General features: G+C 37.7%; 1 protein-coding gene across 2 annotated transcripts in view; it reads right to left on the bottom strand.

The window, feature by feature from the left end:
- Positions 1 to 2,213: 2,213 nt before the first annotated feature.
- The window catches only part of LOC124182699 (fez family zinc finger protein 2), a 45,304-nt gene continuing 27,503 nt past the window's right edge, over positions 2,214 to 20,014 (bottom strand). For both annotated transcript variants that reach the window (XM_046570281.1, XM_046570282.1), the window contains one exon: positions 2,214 to 4,490. In XM_046570281.1, the coding sequence (XP_046426237.1) occupies positions 4,234 to 4,490 (257 nt within the window). In that variant the 3' untranslated portion in view covers positions 2,214 to 4,233. The remainder of the gene's footprint in view (positions 4,491 to 20,014) is intronic.

Below are 20,014 nucleotides of genomic sequence, written 5' to 3'. Positions count from 1 at the left end.
CCCTCCAGCCGCCCTGCGTCAATTAATCTTACCCAGAATGCAATAACTGTCCAATCTGCCTTCGCCCATCGCCGTGCAGCTCAGCTCGCGCGCAGTCAGTGTCGTTATGTCCTTCGCAGTTCGCCTTTGCCACAGCGCCCGAAATCCATCCGAAAATTATCCCCCCTCAGCCCCACCAGATATTATCCGACATGCACGCGTTAGATGCTCGCGGTGCTCGGAGTTATACCAAACTGTGCCGTTACCGTTCTCGTTACCTCCTCCCTCCCACCGACGAAATCTCAAACTACTTGCTGGAATTGGGATGAGTGCCTGTAATTCCGAGGGGAGTCAATGATCCGGCATAACTACTCGCTGATAATTGTCAGCCCCTTTAATTTGTTCTACTTGTCCTCTCCGTCGTTTCACGCGGGATACGAAAATCAGACCGTGATGTATCGTCTGCGAAATTCGTCTTTCGTTGCGTTTCAAATTTTGCTTGTACCTACCCATGATGCACGATTTTTTCACAATGTCACTTCTCTGCCACTCCTAACACTTTTGGATCTACAATTTTCAATTCGGAAAATTAATTCTGACAGCCGAAAATCAGAGACCAAATCTTATACTACCATGATCGTTCATTCAAGACTAGTTTTACCAGTTGGAAATTTACAGTTTAATGCGATTGTATGAAAATTTTGCTATTAAAAAAAAATTCCAACCGAGATATTTGGAAGCCGTAACAAAAGAAAAAAAAAAAATACACAAATTCGTACTCCAAATGAAATTCGGAAATAATCAATAACCATCGCTACGACGAGGGATTTCGATGAACTTGAATTAAATGCTAAAAAATTCACTACCGGACGCTGTTTGATTTGAGACAGAATCCATTTTCTCTGAATCTAACTTTGAAAATATGTTGCATTCAAATAGTATTTACCTACCCAAATTGAAGAGAAACTTTGTTAATTGTATAACTGCAAATGTTCATTGAGATATTCGAATTGTATCCTGGAAAACAAAATTTCGGAATCCAAGAGGAATAGTAGGTGATTTAAAAAACCATATAAATTAAAGATTTTTGTGGATAAAATAATTACACTTGAAATCATTGTTAGATAGAAATATTTGCATAGTAACACTGAAACTGTGTTTTTCTCTTATTGAAAATAGAAACAATCTACAGAATTCAGCATTGATTGAAAAATAAGAAATATCAAGATTTGACTGGATTTCCGGATACAAAGAAATAAATCTGTACCTGGTCTGAAAAACCTCAAAAAATCAAAGTATTCCGAATCCAACGTTTTTGTACATGAGACACAAATTTTTACTCGAGAAAGTGACTCAATTACTAAAAATTGTTAAGATAACTGATAATTCAAGATAGAATCGACATACGATAAATTTATCTTTTCTACTTTGTGAATCCGAGATCGTAATGAAAATTTCTGTAATTTCGTTTGTACCTTCTGGTTGAATAAACGATTACTTATTTGACAAAAAGACTCACGCATATTGCATTTGTTTTTTCAACTATCAACAATCCATCCAAATATTCATCCAATATTCTAGATATTTCAAACCAAAATTGAGTAAAGGTGTGACAATGGCGTCGAGTCTTGTACTTCATGATCCCCTGCACGACAATGATCTCCATATTATCAATAACTCACGACCTGCAGTATAAATTTGGTATGAATTTCCCCCCTCCTTCAACGTTCTCTCTTCCTGGCTCACCCACTTTGCTAATAGCGATAAATACAGGCAGGCGAAGAAGATGGCTCGATGCAATTAGAAACTTTTCCAACAACCAAAAACAGGATGCATTAATTAATTCATTAAGCTGATACAATGATTTAACGTAATTGGATCTTTATCTCTAAGGCCACCGCTTCTACAGTATAGCAGGAAGCTATATGTTTCTATCACGTTGTTTCTGATCCACCGACCTCAACGAAAAATTTTACTCATTTTTATACACACGGTGTGCTAAAAATGATTAACATAGGTAAGTGGTTTTTGGTAGAGGAGGAATAAATTTAAAGATGCGTTAAATCTTTTCTTTTCTTTTACGTTTTTTGTTTTTACAAATAGTAACAGCGTTGTTTTTATTAATATATTATAATAATAATAATAATAATAATAATAATAATAATAATAATAATAATAATAATAATAATAATAATAGTGTCTAATTACAATAATTACATAATAATTAATAGTACAACAATAAAAAGTTGATAGCGTTAGAGAAAGTTGGTAGAATATTATTTTGGCGAGAGATTTTTGGCAAGACGTTCTTTTTTTTCTTTTCGTACACCCGCACCGGGAAGAAAAGTGTAGTGTGCAGGTTCAGGAGAGTCTACCTAATACATAATAATATTTCGTCTCTATATAGGGATAGATTATACAGTTATATAGAATATTTACAATGTTGGTCACAGGTGCAACTGGGCGGCAATGCCCTTCTTATACAAACAACATCTGTTTGAGATATGCAAAATTCACACGCGGTAGACGCGAGCGCGCGTTTACATTTATAAATAATTAAACTCTGTATCATACGGGCTCTCTATTTTATTTTCTCTTTTGTTTCTTCCTCCTTCCATTTTCTCAATTGCTCGGCTGCCGCTGGGTGACGTTAATTCTGAAATATTATCCTCCGAATCGATGTACTTTGTTTTTTTGATCATGCGCGTAACAAGGAGTCAAAAATAAGAAAGTTGGCTGTCTCGGAATGATCCAATTTCAAACATGGCCGTTGCGAACTTGACTGTTCAATGCAGCGGGATTTTTGAGACACTAAAATTCGTGAACGTTTTCCAATTGTCTGTCGAAAGTCTGCAGTGGACTTCTCACAACTCAGTGTTATACGTGATACAAGCTGAATGCATGTTTCGAAAATTGGCAAATAACACTTCTGTATTGTTGTGTTTCTTACTTCGCTTGTCTTGATTCTAGACTTTCAGGTTCCACTGTGAGTATTTAATGTAAGTTGCCGAACTGAAACAATCAGTATGATAGAACATTGTACTATTTTTATTTTTTTTTTTTTTACCTTCTCGGTACTTCAAGTATCGGAGAACTCTTTACTTTTTCGAATCTGTTTGCAGTGAGTTTTTTGTGCATTTTGATATGACAAGGATCATACGGTTTGTAGAAAACAGTTACATTTCCACACTTTATCGATTTCAGTTTGAATATAGATCGTATAATTATGTCAACAAGGCTGATCGTTGATGATCGCACGCTCTGTATTACCGACCGGTACTTCAATCTATAAGGCAAAGTTTTTAGGTGATTAATTATACTGCGATGTTTGCTTCGGAACAGGAGTTCTTGACGTAATTCATACATGCGACAGCAGCGATTTTGTTGCAGGTGTATGGCGAGTGAATTATCTAGACGTTGTTAAGGCGGGATTAACGTATTAGGAGAATAATTAAATTCATACGCACAATCCATAAAAGATCGGATTAAAGGATTATCAGACCGTAATCAGTTGAATAATCCCAGTTATAATTGTTTACTCTTCTTGCCCGCGCGTATTGCTGGAGTAAAAATGTATGTAAAACGGGGAACAAATCGATATGGCAGGAAAGGAACATACCAAGAGAAAGCGGAGAAATTAATAGCAGACTGAGTGATCAGCTGCGCATGCGTAAAAGAATTGAATTCTATCGGCCGGTTGTAAGATCGGACCGCAGGTATATTTTAGTCTGCAAGGCAAGTGAGCCAACCAACTCGAAACAGTGCATGAGATGTGAGACTCTGCCGCGTCAAGTTGCAAATTGAAATATTATGTCGTTACGGTGAATCGTATTAGTTAATCAGTCATCATTCAGTTGACGATGAAAGTTTTCCAAGCCTTTCCGAATGACTATATAAACTATGTGAGATCTGCTTAACCTAAAAACATCAGTATCGTCCACATAACCTCCGTAAGTCACGTTTGACAGTTGAAGCTTGAGGCGCGGCCAGCTTGTGTGAAAATCCGACGAAGCTTGCGCATGCGCAGTCGGTAACGCTAAATCTGTTCAGTTTCACCGTACACTCTCGGTATTTCTCTCTCGAGTAAAACAAACCGGGAATGGGATTCCTTTGTCTTGCTATATGTTACACGTATCTCTTTCTCTTCGACTTACTGCTCCTTGGAATTGAAGAGAAATAAATTCGCCCTCGCGGAATAAATTGCTAGCGTTTATACAGACTAAAATTGAAAACTCGTCCACGCTGGGCCCTCGATTACTGCATCATCGACGGATTTCCAGATGCAAGGCTGTTTTGGGATATGGAGCCTACCGAAGGCCTGTGGGTCGGGGCGCCAAGGTCGGCGTGCTGGGTCTCTCGGTGTCGCCTGAGGTCAACCTTCCGCTGAAACGCTCTTCCGCAAAGCTCGCACGCGAAGGGTTTGAAGCCGGTGTGCTTCCTGGAATGAGTTATCAGGTTGCTGCTTTGGGAGAACGCCTTGCCGCATACTTGGCATTTGTGTGGTTTTTCACCTGGAATCAAAAAATTAGAAAAAAACGATTTTTAATGGCTGGAAAAGTACACACTACAAGAAAAAAAATATATTGTCGTTGTTTCAGTCACATTTTTCTACTTCCGTTTATTCATAATTAAGAGAAAAAATTCGCTTTCCATTATCTGCCAACAGCTTTTTTTGAGCACTCAAGTCTAAGAAAAAGTAGAACCTACTGGACATTGAATATTTGTCATTCGGTATCATGAGTGTAATATGTTACACCTACTGCAGTACTATTCGAAACGAATGAAAACTATCTATAAGATTCTTTTTCCCGGTAAAATAGCGGTCAAAAATTGATGTTGCTCTTTTGGAAACAAATATAAAATTAGTAAGAATTTAATAATTGTTCTTAGGAAATGAATAGGGTATCTATAGTTTTTACACGGTAAGTCTGTAATTTTAGTAAGAACGTAACAATAATCAAAGGGGCGAAAAGTATACTAATGTTTTCCACCTGCTCCCGTCAAAGATCAGTTGAATGATTTTGAAGCATACCTATGGTTCACGCAAGAACCGAAAATTGGAAACAAACGATCAAGTAACGAAGAAATATCATTTGATTGATTAAAAAAGTTTTCCATGCAATATTTCGTGTTATTGAATGGAACCACATTTAATTTATTTAACAAAACATTTCTTTCGCCATATTCACTAAATTCATCGGTATATTTTTTTTATGCATAACCATTTAAATAGAATCTGTTGACAACTATATAACAAATAAAATAATCCTTAATTCGGGCTTTTCACTGAGAATGAGAATAATTGTTATTATACTACCGTAGATTTATCACTTGCTTAGTGAAAATCAGATTCCTCATCTACACGAGTACCTATTATACATACAATAACGCAAATTATAACAATAATAAATCGTTGATAAATCCGATCAGATCAACGAATAACAACAAAGATGAAGGGTTTTTTTCCCAATCCAAGTATGATAAAAAAAAAAAAAACGACCTCCCTCCTCCCCCCCTCCTGACCCTCCAGATCGAGAAGCGTCGGGGGTGAGCTGGCGTCGGAAAAGAAACCTCCGAGTGACTCTCGGCGATGCGATCGAAGAGATTGAAGGCTCTGCTAACGAGTTGTTTATGGATCCCCCCCCGCCGCCCTATTTTCCTCTCCCCCTCGCCGAGACCCTCGAGGATCGCCCTATCTCTGGCCGGTGACGTGCGCTACCTCGGAGGGAGAATTCAGACCGAAACGGGACGTAGAGGGAGTCCATTAACAGCCTCCGCGTCGCGCTGAGGGGCATAGTCCGCATAGCTGAATCTCTCCCGCGGCCTGCAGGGTGGCGCTGTCGTCATGGCGACGGGGGGAAGGAGCCGCCCCTGCCCGCCAATCAGGGCTCGCGAAAGGGAGGGGGGGAGGGTGAGGAGCGGCTAGCCGCTAGAGGGGGGCTCGGAGCTGAGATTCCCGCTCGGGAGGAAATCTTGACCCGGGCGTGCCTCGAATCCTGATGATGCCGCTACGCTCTGACTGAGGCTCGGGGAAAAGCGGAACCGCCGTTTGACGCTTGGCGAGGCTGCATGCGTTCAGGCGCAAGGGACTCGTACCTGTTCATTTCGAATCGTTGCGATTTTCGCTACGAAGGGTTGTTGGAGTTGATTTTATATAATGCTGTAAGACACAGCGGGTTACGGGTTGCGGTGAACGTGTACACAAGGATCGAAGATTGTTATGGAAGGGGCGTGATATCGAATTTTGAAAAAAAAAGCATAACGCTGGGATCTGATATACATGGTTTTTTGCAATTCGGACAAGCACTGAGAACAATTTCATTTGTTGCAATTTTTTTTTTTTTTGTAACATATTTGTAACAGTGATCGTAATGAGAAAGAACAGTAACGGATACTAGACTTTCCGGTAACAGCTAGAAAAGTAATTTTCCTTTTCTACCTTGTACTACATTTTTCTATTGTGGTAAAAAGTGAAAATAGTTAAGAACTGAGCGGTAACCGCAATTAAAAATTTATCTCAGTGAGGGGAAAGATAGAAATAAGCAACGTAGAGTTTCGTTGGAATGGATAAGAATGTAGGAACCCAATGTGCACAGAATCCCCAGAGTCTGACAATATGTACTGTATTTCGAATTTCAATATTCCTTATACAGACATTTTTCGAAGATGATAATATCACGATTTATAAATTTTTCAAATGCACGATACCAGAATATAAAAAATTCAAGAAGTAGAAGGGTCAAAGCATAGAAAGTCAAAATGTAGAACCGTCAGAATGAATAAGAATGTGGCAGAATTTTGAAGATTCTATGTTTTAGTTTTCCAAACTTCACCTCTTTGCATTTTGACGTTGGCATATTTCGGCTTGTTGCATTGATTAATTTTATTTGGGAGACTATTTTCTAGAATTTTCTTACACTTTTTTTTAAATACATATTTTATGATGATCAATTTTAGATTTCTAAACTTACACTAATATCGATGTTCAATTATAAATAGTAATAATCTTGAATTGAATATTGGAAAAAAATGTGTTACATATTAATATAACCAATCTGTAAAAAATTGTTTCCTCGACAAAATAAACTATATCTTAAAGTGATACCAAACACTTCTGCTAGACTTGTTTCTCTATTTCGAACCGATTTGAAATAAAAGATCGATACCCAAGCGCTTGTTTTTAGTTTTAGTATTTACCATCTTGAGTTTTCGATCCAACAGAAATTTGAGTTAGTTTAATAGTACCTGTATTGACTGAAACAATATTTATCGGAACCAAAAAAAATTTCTCTTGACATAATTGGTGAATTGAAAAAATTTGTTTTTTGCTCGCGTGTTTCTCAGTACGTTAAATCTAACGATAAAGCGTGATAAAATATCGTAGGTATCGTTAAACTTTTTTCTAGCGTCATTTGAAACGCGAACGAGCTTTGGGGAGACAAAATCGAAATTATACTCTTTGTGAACCGTACAGACACAACAATTCTGCTCCCCGTCTTTATGTAGCTTCAGGAATCTTAACGCCGAAGCTGCAAGCCCTCCTCAAGAATTTACTGCCTCGTAAAAATCAAGAACGACGACCCGCGTTTTCTCCGAGGTTTTCTTGCATACACTCTTAAAGGGCGGTTTAAACGCTCTTTCTTAACCCTTGCCTCTGTGATCCTGATCTCACTATACGAGCTTTTCTTTTCAATATCGCCTTCGATTTGAAAATTTTTCATTACACGTGGTATAATTATGGTTTGTTCTGATTCAACCTCTCGCGTTCAACGGTCTCAAAAACTTTCGTTCCTGATACTGAATTTTCATGCTTTCGAGGCGGAATCGTAAGAAACCTTTTACGTTCTTAGCATTGTGAATCATAGAACCGATTCTTGATTTTACCAAGTTAAGTTGGGAAGAATAAATAAATTATAACTCGGTGGAGTTTGATTTATATTTTACCAAAAAGATACGTATACAGAATATGATTTTTCATTACTGGTGCTAACCTGATCTGGATTTCAGACCTAGGTATATTTTCAAACCTTACACCGAAAGAAAAGTTTAGTCGAATTCCGTAAAATTTCTTAGATTCTAACAAATTTTTGCATTACCACGCAGTGACCAAATTCTTACAAGAGTCGCAATAATATTTTGTTCATTTTTCTTCATTTACCACGAATGAATTTCGATTTTCGTTGCACCAATCCGACTCATTAAATCTGTATACGCATTGAGAATATTTTTCCAAATCAAACAGGTTGCTTAAATTAACATTGACAAAAATTTCATTTGTTACAGCAAGTGGAAAAATTCAGTGAAACAGGTATCGTTAAAAAAACTGTTTGAATATTGTTGGAATTACGAAAAACGAGCTATCGTCGATTCTTTTTTGGTAATTGCAACGCAAAATCAATTTGTTCGGTTTACTCTACTTTTTTAGTTAAACAAGGCTTTAACGTCAATTCATTGTTGCACAAGCATTAAATTTTCGCAACGGTTACAAGAAAATATAGCAACAGTGATCGTAATGAGAAAGAGTAGTAACGGATACCAGACTTTCCGGTAACAGCTACAAAACTAACTCTCATTTTGTACCTAGAACGATATTTTTCGATTGTGGTAAAAAATGGGATAACCGGAACTAAAAATTTCTTTCAATAAAAATTTTATTTGTAAACGACAGAATCTGCTGTTCATATTTTTCACTCAGCGAAGTCAGACAAAATTTTGCTCACTTCGAACACAATTTCGTTTCAGATCGGAGGAAGTGATTTGGAAATGAAAAAAATTCCGTATTATAAACAAAATCACGTTTGCCCGAGTATATATTTTCAACCTCGGTTAGAACGCTCACGGCATCGTGTATAATGCACCGGGGTGTCGGCTGCTCAAGTGTGCATCGCATATACGGTGCATGCACGCGCGATGCCTGGTCAAAGATTTATAGATTTGCACACTGCGGTAGAAAGTTGAGATTCGGAGTTAAATTTTTCAGAGGCAACTCCGAGGCTCCCGGCTGCTTTCGTTTCGGGGTTTCCTCGTCTTTCGTTTCTCGCTTTTTCCCCCCGGCTGTGTGCGATGAGAATCTCGAGGGCCAGGGGATGAAGGTGATGCTGGGCCGGGCCTGGATGATAGCGAGGCGCCCCTTGGGCTTAAGACGCCATTACACCCGGCTCCGAGGCCACCGCCCCTCGGCCCGAAAGCCCCGTAAAGCCCCTAAAACTATATTAAACTCGGAGAAATCTTGAGGGTCCTCCGGACGCGATCCTCGCCTCATGATCCTCGCGACGTCTGCCGCTCGGCGCGAACCGGCGAAACCCAAAAGTGTACTTTGATCACTTCCCCAACAAGTATCTCGAAACTTTGCCCATCCCCCTCGTGATACCGAGGCAAAAGTAACGCGGGCGCAACTTTCCTTATACCGGTAACGAGATTGTAACCTTCTACGACGTTTTAAGGATCTCGAGGCGCGCAACACGGACACTTGCAAAAAGTTTTACACCCTCGGTACCCTCAAGACTCTTCCACCATCCCTTGCGATGTTGTTGTAGGTTACACCGCGGTTACCCCTACAAATGCACTCAACACGGGGGATTAACTACTCTTGAAATCGGATGTACAGGCGGGTTGGTCAGGAGAGCTTCGAACTTCTTTCTTCAACTTCTATATATATATATATATATATATATTATATATAGTTATATAGTTATATAACATACTCGAGTCAGTTAACAACTTATCTTCGTGTCGTCTGGAGTGTAATATAATACACCAGTCTTCGCGAGATCGCTTGAAAACGTTATTTATCGATCCACTCCGAGAGAAAATTAAGTTACGTTTTATGTTCATAGGGGAAAGAAATTAACCCTTGTTATTTCGTAATTTAACGATCGTTTTCCGTCATTTTTCAATATCTGCATGTTTGCTTGTACGCGAAATATATTTTTTTCACTCGACGATGAGTCGGAAATGGACACATTAGGTCAGAAATGTGCCGAACGAAGAGATACGAAAATTGCAACTAAAGCTCATCGAGTTAAATCTGTAGATCAAAAAAGTTTCTCTTTCGTTGAAAAAGTCGTACAGTTTACTATAGGTACTATACTTTGACCATTCCACACTTTGACGTTTCTATAATTCAACTTTTTTCGTATTGACTTTTCTGTATTTCGACTCTCTACATTTCGAAATTCTATGAAGCAGATTTTCGTGGCTTTGAAAATTCGATATCGTTACCCTTCCAATTGCTAATCTTTCTAAGATGTTCACGCACTGAGAGAAATTTTTAGTTCCGGTTACCGCTCAGTCCTTAGCTATTTTAATTTTTTACAACAATCAAAAAATATAGTTCTAGGTACAAGATGAAAATTAGTTTTCTAGCTGTTACCAGAAAGTCTAGAATCTGATACTATTCTTTCTCATTAAGATCACTGTTACTATCGTTTCTTGCAACTGTTGCGAACATTTAATGCTCGTGCAACAATAATCTGATGTTAAAGCCTTATTTAACTGAAAAAGTAGAGTGAACCTCACAAACTGATTTTGCGTTGCAATTACCAAAAAAGTATCGACAATGGCGCAAAATGGTTACGCGTATCTCGTTTTTCGTAATTCCAAAAACATTCAAACAGTTTATTTTAACGATACCTGTATTACTGAATTTTTCTAGTTACTCTAACAAACGAAATTTTTCTCAGCGCACCCGAATTTTTATTCAAGATACAGAAATATATATTTTGATTTCTGTATATCGCCTTTCTACATCCTCATAACTTTTCTACACTTTGACTAATTACTACCTACAATACAAAAATTCCATAAAACATATATTTTTACGTCCTTGAAAATTCTATACAGTGACATCCATTTCCTAATCTTTCAAGATTTTCAAGCCCGCCAAAATGCAGAATACTGTGTTTTGGTTCTCTGCACCTTATCTTTCTACATCTTTATAATTTCCACTTTATAAAATTTCGCAGAACATATTTTCGCGTCTTTAAAAATTCGTCGTTGCAACTCTGCCTTTTCCGATCCTCCTACACTTTCACTCCCATCCCAATTCCGAAATCGGACCCGGATTTCAGAATTTCTGTCAAGTTGAACGAGAGTCCGACGGTAGAGGAGGAAGCCTCTGGAGGGTAAAGAAAGAAGAGCCGGACTCGGGTGGTGGCGCATTGATTTCCGCTCGTCTTCATCGACCTTCGCGTTTTCCTCTCCTCTCTTCTCCCACTCTCTCTCTCTCTCTCTCTCTCTCTTCCTCGCTGCCCTCGACGCCACTCGTAGAGCCTGAGATAGCAAGAGGGAGGCATTCGGAGGAAGAAACGTAGCATCGTTTTGCCCGTTCCTCATAATTCACCGCCTGTAAGGACAGCGCGGATTTCAACCCATATTCCTCGAGTTCCGCACCGGGATTATATCAATCACGTGACCCGCAGCCTCGCAGCTCGAAACTGCCGATGATCTCATCGAAAAGAAAAATTCTAGTCGGTATTTCGAGAGTTAATCCTCGATACGAGGAAAACTGATAACGGACAAATTATACACTGAGAAATATTTCATTTGTTACGGTAACTAGAAAAATTGAGTGAGACAGGTATCTTTGAAAAAATTGTTTGAATATTTTTGGTATTACGAAAAACGAGGTACGCGTAACCATTTTGCGTTATTGTCGATCCTTTTTTCGTAATTGCAACGCAAAATCAGTTTGTGAGGTTTACTCTACTTTTTTAGTTAAACAAGGCTTTAACGTCAATTTATTCTTCCGCAAGCGTTCAATTTTCGCAACAGTTGCAAGAAAATCTAGTAACAGTGATCGTAATGAGAAAGAATAGTAATGGATACCAGACTTTCCGGTAACGGCTAGAAAAATAATTTTTATTTTTTATCTATAACTATATTTTTCGATTGTGAGGAAAAAATGAAATTAGTTAAGGACTGAGCGGTAACTGGAACTAAAAATTTCTCTCAGTGTACCAATGTTGGATGACGAAAGTTGCATGGTGTTCATTTGATGACATTCGTGCGTATTAATGAAAAAGATAATTATTTTCCGTCATAATCTCACTACTAAACTTTGTTTTTTCCGAACTTTAGAATTATCAAATCACAGATCGAATGTTATGGAGAATTTTCGATCAGTCCTAAGAGTCGAAATTTCGAGGGATTCAAATGATCAATTTAGAATCACTAAAGTTGAAAGGGATTCAAATTTCTGAACAGTTAAAATTTCGAACGGTTGAAATGAAAGAACTCAAGTTTTTGAACGTTACCGAGATCAATGGTTTCTGAATTTAAGACACCATTTTTTGTCACTATGTTCGAATCTTGCTAAATTTCGATAATTTCGAGTGACAAGCTTCGATTTTATGATTTATATGATCTTCGGCTGTTTAGTATAATTATATTGGAACAATAATATTCACCGCCAGACAACTGTTTGGAAAAAAAAAAGCAAAAAAAATTATTTTTTTTTGTTTTTGAAACTTTAAATTTCAGGAAAAAACCTTCTCTTTATAGGAATAAAGAATGCGCAGTTTTTTTGATCAAGTTTGTCGAACGAATTTGTTTAAGGTCACTGTAACGACAAATTCTCGCAAAAATCGCGAAAGAACGTATTTTGTCAAGATACGAATATCGCAGCTGTAATTAATTCAGCTGAAGACTCGACGATGTTGAAAAATGCAAATTCCCTTATTGTTGCGAACTGTTTCAAGGAATTTAATTACATCATTGATTTCATCCGATTGATAAGCAATGACGTTTTTTTCCTTTTTTTTCACTGAAGTTCGGTGTCAAAAAATCACTTCAATTTTTCATAATAACACAGTAAGCATCTAAAACATCGGCGGTAAATTTGGATTAAATTTTTTTTATAAACGTCGATGAAAAGTGACCGAGAAACTGGGTGAAAAAAAAAAATTAAAAAACAATAAACCGATCGTTTGTCATAATGTGTGCGCATTTTGTTTCCAATCGAATATATGACGCAAGGATCGTTAAAATGCAACGTAAAAATTATTCTGCGAAAACTAAAACGGACTTTCCCTGCAACGTGACGACAGCTCGTTGTTCTCGTTGTTCCGCAGATAACGGGCAAAACGCTGTCATGGGAGTTTGCGGTGAGCTCGATTCTCGCGAATGTGTGCGTTTGGCACCGAATCGCCGTTTCTCGTTGTCGAACCAGACTCCTGGGAGTCCCGTGGGTTTACACCTTGACGCTTGTCTTCGGCTGCCCATTATTCCCTCGTTAGCAAAGTCCGTTTGCCCGGTGCAGTGCGGTAAGAGAACGATTCGCTCCAGACCGATAAACCGATTCCCACGTCGCTCGAGGAGTAATAAAAAATGCAGGCCAAGTGATACGAGTGTAAAGCATAATAGCAACAAATTTAAAGCTTCTTTCGGATTTTCTCTCATTTGCAAATCGCACCGTTCAAAATCGTTACATTGTCTCGAGATTACGATCGAGGAATGAAAATAATCCCTGGTCTTTTGTTGCGATGATAGGCTGAGCGACGCTTTATTTATTTATTTGGATTATCAGAAATTAATAAACCATTTATAGCAATTAGCCGGGTTCTTTTGAATAGAAACGAAATTTTGCTTCCAACAGTCTTATATGAACAACGACTGTGTTTTTTTTTCTTTTTTTTTTTATCAAAAAGGAAACTGATGATTTGTATTCTGTAAACAAAGCTTTATATAACCTTTGATTACTCTTGCCAAATCAATCACTGTGAACCGTTGATATTTTTCCAATTCGAAAAAAGTTTTATTCTCATTTTACATTACTTGCAGATTGGTAAAGAATCGGACGATAAGCTTGATTCGTTTTTCTATGGTCGATTTCATTTCAGTCGAAGTAAAGTATGATTTCAATACGTTCTACTGATTTTGCATAATTTTGTGTGCAGACTAAAGAATTATTTCCGCGAAATCACCAACATTTTCACTTTGTTTCGAATTCTGTTCTTCATTTCATAGACGTTAGTGAACATTTCTTTCGTCGAAATCAAATTTCAGTTGAAAGTAAGCCGTTAACTGCGTTGAACGAAACAAATGCAAATTATGGTATTTTGTTTTTCTACGTATATCATCGTCAACACGCTTCAGCTTTATAAGTACAGTTGATGGATTTATTTATTGTAATCCTGATTTATATTCTCGGAATAAATGGCAAGCTTTAACCGCGCTTCTCATCGAATAATTTGCTTTTCAAGGTGGGACTCATCATATTTCCAGCTTTCTTATGCCTCGATCTAGAGAAGTTAGTATGTTCATATTAGTTATGAAAAAAAGAACCAATCATTGTTCACCCGTAAAATGTTACATCAATTTTATTAATTATATACATTTGTACGGTTAAAAAGAATTTTCTTTTGCAGTTTGTATGAAATTAGATACCTAATTTAGAAAGACTGAAAATATTCCGGATTCCGCGGAAAGAATTCTTTAGTCGGCGCACAAAATTATGCAAAATCAGTAGAACGTATTAAAATCATACTTTACGTGGAATGAAATGAAATCGACCATCGAAAAATGAATCAAGCTGATGATCCGGTTCTTTACATTTTATGTTCATAGGGGAAAGAAATTAACCCTTGTTATTTCGTAATTTAACGATCGTTTCCCGTCATTTTTCAATATCTGCATGTTTGCTTGTACGCGAAATATATTTTTTTCACTCGACGATGAGTCGGAAATGGACACATTAGGTCAGAAATGTGCCGAACGAAAAGATACGAAAATTGCAACTGAAGCTCATCAAGTTAAATCTGTAGATCAAAAAAGTTTCTCTTTCGTTGAAAAAGTCATATAGTTTACTACAGGTACTATACTTTGACCATTCCACACTTTGACGTTTCTATAATTCAACTTTTTACGTATTGACTTTTCTGTATTTCGACTCTCTACATTTCGAAATTCTATGAAGCAGATTTTCGTGGCTTTGAAAATTCGATATCGTTACCCTTCCAATTGCTAATCTTTCTAAGATGTTCACGCACTGAGAGAAATTTTGTAGTTCCGGTTACCGCTCAGTCCTTGGCTATTTTAATTTTTTACAACAATCAAAAAATATAGTTCTAGGTACAAAATGAAAATTAGTTTTCTAGCCGTTACCGGAAAGTCTGGTATCCGCTACTATACTTTCTCATTACGATCACTGTTGCTATATTTTCTTGCAACTGTTGCGAAAATTTAATGCTCGTACAAGAATAAATTAATGTCAAAGCCTTATTTAACTAAAAAAATAGAGTAAACCTAACAGACCGATTTTGCGTTGCAATTACCAAAAAAGGATCGACAATAGCGCAAAATGGTTAGGTGTACCTCGTTTTTTGTATTGCCAACAATATTTAAACAGTTTTTTTTAACCATACCTGTTTTACCGAATTCTTCTAGTTACTGTAACAAATGAAATTTTTCTCAGTGCGCCAGCCTTTTTTTTATTTTTCATAAAATACAGAGCGCACACCTACATATACATATATGTATGTGTATATGCGGATAGGCACATAATCCAAGATCGTGCAAAGTGGTTCGGCGGGTGCACACGTACGATGATCGTATGACATGCGAAGGATGAAACTCGAGCCGACGGGTAACCGTAAGTCGGTTAGCTCCTTAGTGCTTCCGTTTCGCCTCGAGGGACGAGTGATGGTTCTGTTCGCAGTGCGACCATCGAGAGGGAGATGCTTCGAAGATAATAGAAGAGTCGAGGTCGCCACCCGGACGGCTATTATTTAATTATTACGACGCCGATGGTATTAGGAATCGTGACAAATCGGATCTGTGTATTCCGTTGCAGCGATATCAGAGGAGGGGAAAATTAAGAAGGAGTGAATATCGCTTACATCCCGGATAATCCACCTCCTTCCCTTCTCCACCCTCTCCGCAAGGGAAGGAATCTCGTTTTTCATTGTCGATAGAAAATTCTGCGGTACGTCCGTATAAACTCTTTTATTTTTTTTTTAAAGAAAATTTGTTACCGTTAACCATTCAGTGTGATTATTATAGTCGTCCAAATTTTATATGTATATGTATACGGTTGTAGATTTTTTTTAATTTTACCTCAGTAAGTACTGCAAGAAGCTTTTTTTCAAAAAACGCTACTTTTTGATGTTATTTTGAATAATATCTGGACATTCACAACGTTTTATTACGAGTTTAAATTTCAAGCAAATCATAAAGTTATAGAGTTTCACAGACGCGTCATGTTGACATCAAGTTACTGTTTCACAAAACTCGAAATTATCGCAATGGTTAGAAGAAAATACAGTATCGGTGAGTATATTAAAAAATGGCCTGGAGGTATGGTAAAAAAAGAAAATAATTAAGGGCTGTATAACAGTCAACACAAGTACGGAATTTTTCCTCTGTGTGAAATTCTCGTCCTTGTTCTAGACACGGGGGTGTTTTGTAACAGGGTAAAAAGATATCCTCAAGTCATCCTGAGGAGAGGTTACAAGTTATGACCGTGACGTTTGTTGCGGATGTTAGCAGACGGGGCAAATTGACTTCGATCTGTCGACAAGTTTCACCGATTCATCGTGAAGTGTTGAAAAATGACTTTATGAGCAGACAGATATAGTGTATAAACGGCGAATTTGAAAAACGATAAATCAATAGTCGCACGTGGCATTTTGACTGTTCACTGTGAATTGCAAATCAATTTTGGATAGAACCAGAATTAAATCGCGTGTCTATCGGCGTAAGTTTGTAACAAATAAAAATGCGATTTTAGTTGCAAAGGGGCGTATAATTTTTTTTTTTCCTTACCGTTTGCTGTGAAAATAGTCAAAACGCGTAATTGAATTGAAATGGAGCGTTTGAAAATATACAAAGGCAAAAAGTCGTATCTTAGGCACATACAACCTTTTTCCATTAACAAGTATACGTGAAAAATATTATTGAAACAGAAAGTCGTAACCACAACATTTTTATTTTATTTATTTTTTTTCATTACGTTTCATAGACTACCGCAATGCACAAAAATCGAAACTAACAAAGTTGTACACAGTTTGGATGTCCGATTTTCTGAATGTCGATTATCCAGATGGTCATTTATCCGAATGATAAAAATGGCAATAATAATTTTTGGAAATTACGCCCTGAGGCACTTACCGCGATAAATTATTTTTTCGATTCTTATCAACACCAAAAAAGGTCGCACCTTTAAATTGTTATTCAATTCCAACGTTTCTGACCATATTTTCATGTTTTAAGCCTAGATACGGCGTGAAAAAAAAACATGCGCCATTTTGCCTTCTTCAACAGCAAAAAGTTGTAAAATTGCACTTACGACCTTACGCCATTAGACACGTGAAACGTTTTCTAACGAGGGTGAAGACTGGAACAGATTGTATAATTAGGATTCACGTATTCATCCAATCCTAACGACAAGTTATTGTTACATTGTCAGGTTAACTAGCATTTCTCAAAAACGTTACAAAATGTGATTTTCTGATATATTTGGTCGCTTAATTGATAGAGTGAAACTCGAATCGACTCGAATTCAACTCTAATTGTAAGTAAATAAGGATGATTTAATTTATACCCAAGAAATATTTCACAAACAAATGACAGCACTGCGATGAATATCATTCAAGTGCAGAGCCGTCTTATTTTCAGCGGTTGGTTGTAAATTGTGCAGACACTCGAAAACTTGTTTTACTAGAACATACGATTTTCATTGGCTTCCAGTGTACCAAGTGATTTCAGCATTGATTTTTAATGATTTATTACCATTCTGGCGTTTTCCACTGATTTTTCGATCAGATAGGATCACGGGAGGTTACAATAACCCACTAAAAATCAATGAAAATCAACGAAACGACACGATAAGATAGAAACCAATAGAAAACACTTCGTCGATGCTAACGATCAATTGAAACCATTTCCCGTTTACCGCAAGACTAACAACGATTTCCATCGTATCCAAAGCTCACCGTGCAATTTCAAGTGATTCGCAACGATTTTCAACGACTCAAGTTACCTAAATCGATTCCTCGCGATCTCAAACAACATTTGAGTCAGTCAAGTTCCTTCGATCCAGAATTTCATTTCGAACTGTCACACGAACGACTTCTTTGAGCGAATTCATTGCCGCGAATAAAAACGCTCTACAAAAATCCAGGAAGTTTTTTATAATGATCCATCCAACAACGAGCACGCTTTTGAAAATAACACACCAACAGCCGAGTCTAACGATTGAATAAGAATTCTTTCTCGCGCACGCCGGGTTCATGGTGCAGTTAATTTCACCCCCCCGCATAGCGTGTTTGGATCAGTCATCTACGAGAGAATTGGATGTGCCTCCGCATGATGGCAATATTTGCCTGAAATTTAATCATTCGTGCCTAGTTCGTATGAACCGACACGTTCACCGATGCGCGGTGATCACACAAGGGGTTTGTATTATAAATATATGGTTGCACGGTGGCGGATTCACTCGCTCGCCAACTCACACGAAAATGTGATCGAAGCGTTGCAGCGGCGCGATGCACCCCGTGTAATGTTGCACCGGTCAATTTGCATATCTAATAACACACAGCGGTAGTTGCGGGGCTGGTTTATACGATGAATGTGAAGCTGACACCGTGCAGGAGTATCGATGGTGATAAACGACACGGGGAGAAACACATATTGCCGCAGCAGGGGTGCGAAATCGGGGAAAGGGTGCAGTGTAAGCTTGGGAACAAGTGCACAGAGAGAGAGAGAGAGAGAGAGAGAGAGAGAGAGAGAGAGAGAGAGAGAGAGAGAGAGTTCAAAGAGGAAACTTTCAGCCGGGAGTTGTCACAATTACGAGTGATTTGACAAAGGGTGTGCTAATCGTTTTCATCGGTTGAAATTTCATTTCTCACAGAGGTTGAATTTCAACTGATATATATATATATATATGTACATATATGACATATATGTATGTATGTACATATATATATTGTACAAGTTACATATTTAATCATTAATTCGTCGAGATAATCCGTATCGCTGCAATTGTCAAACGATACTTTTAGTTTATTTCATTATCAGTTCGTTTCTCAAGGGGTTACATACGTCCAGAATTTTCAGAAAATCGATTTTTTTTTTATAGGTTATTATTCATTATAGTTTTAGGCGTATTTCTGTGAAAGTCGATTGTAAAAATTCCCCATAGATACAAAGTTACGGTAGAAAATCAGACCGCCCGACGAGAGTTTAATGCACACAGGTAGCTGGCCGTTACTTTCGGAGCCTTTAAGCCTGTCGGTTCTTTTGTTATTCTTTAAGCATTTATAGGGACATCTATGAAAGTATTATGAAAGTAGGGTCGATATGCTAAGGTTCATGAAACTAAAGGTTGGTTGTTTTTGATTATTCGAAGCGAACAGTTGTGTGTCTTATTTGTGATTTTCGAAAATGTTAAATCGTCGTAGTATAGATCGTAAAGGCAGTAAAAGTGAACGATGTTCAGGTCCTGGAAAAAAGAAGCCTCCTCAGAGGCCAGATCAGATGGAGAGTGAAAGAAAATACACTAGCTCGGCTGCAAAAAAATTATCAGGACAATTACATGAGGTTTCATTCGATCCAGCGTTCTCATACTGTATTTTACAGTTCACTGCGGTTTTTGCAGCTATTTCGGGGTGTGTAGTCTGTCGTACGTGTGGTGGCGATGTTAAATTTTTAAAAGCAAGTCCACGTGGACTTGGATTCAAATTAAATATTTTTTGTACAGCGTGTGACGCTAATATTAATAGTGTTTTTTCATCGCCATTGATAAACACTGCATACGAGATAAATCGACGCTTCACATTCGCTTTCCGACTTTTAGGAAAAGGGTTGAAGGCAATGCAGCTTTTTTGTGGTGTCATGGATTTAGCATCACGTATCGCGCAGACAACTTTTGATTCAATTACAAATATTATTGAAGAAGCTTCAGCAACCGTCGCTAAAGCATCTATGAAAGTTGCTGCGGAAGAAGAAGTTAAAGAATCTGCCAATCAAGATAAATTACAATTATCTAAGGATGGAATTATTGTATCCGGAGATGGCACTTGGACGAAGAGAGGATGTT

The sequence above is a fragment of the Neodiprion fabricii genome, chromosome 5 (genome assembly GCF_021155785.1).
Source record: "Neodiprion fabricii isolate iyNeoFabr1 chromosome 5, iyNeoFabr1.1, whole genome shotgun sequence".
NCBI lineage: Eukaryota > Metazoa > Arthropoda > Insecta > Hymenoptera > Diprionidae > Neodiprion > Neodiprion fabricii.
Note: the sequence above shows the minus strand (reverse complement) of the source record. Positions and strands in the feature narration are given on the sequence as shown.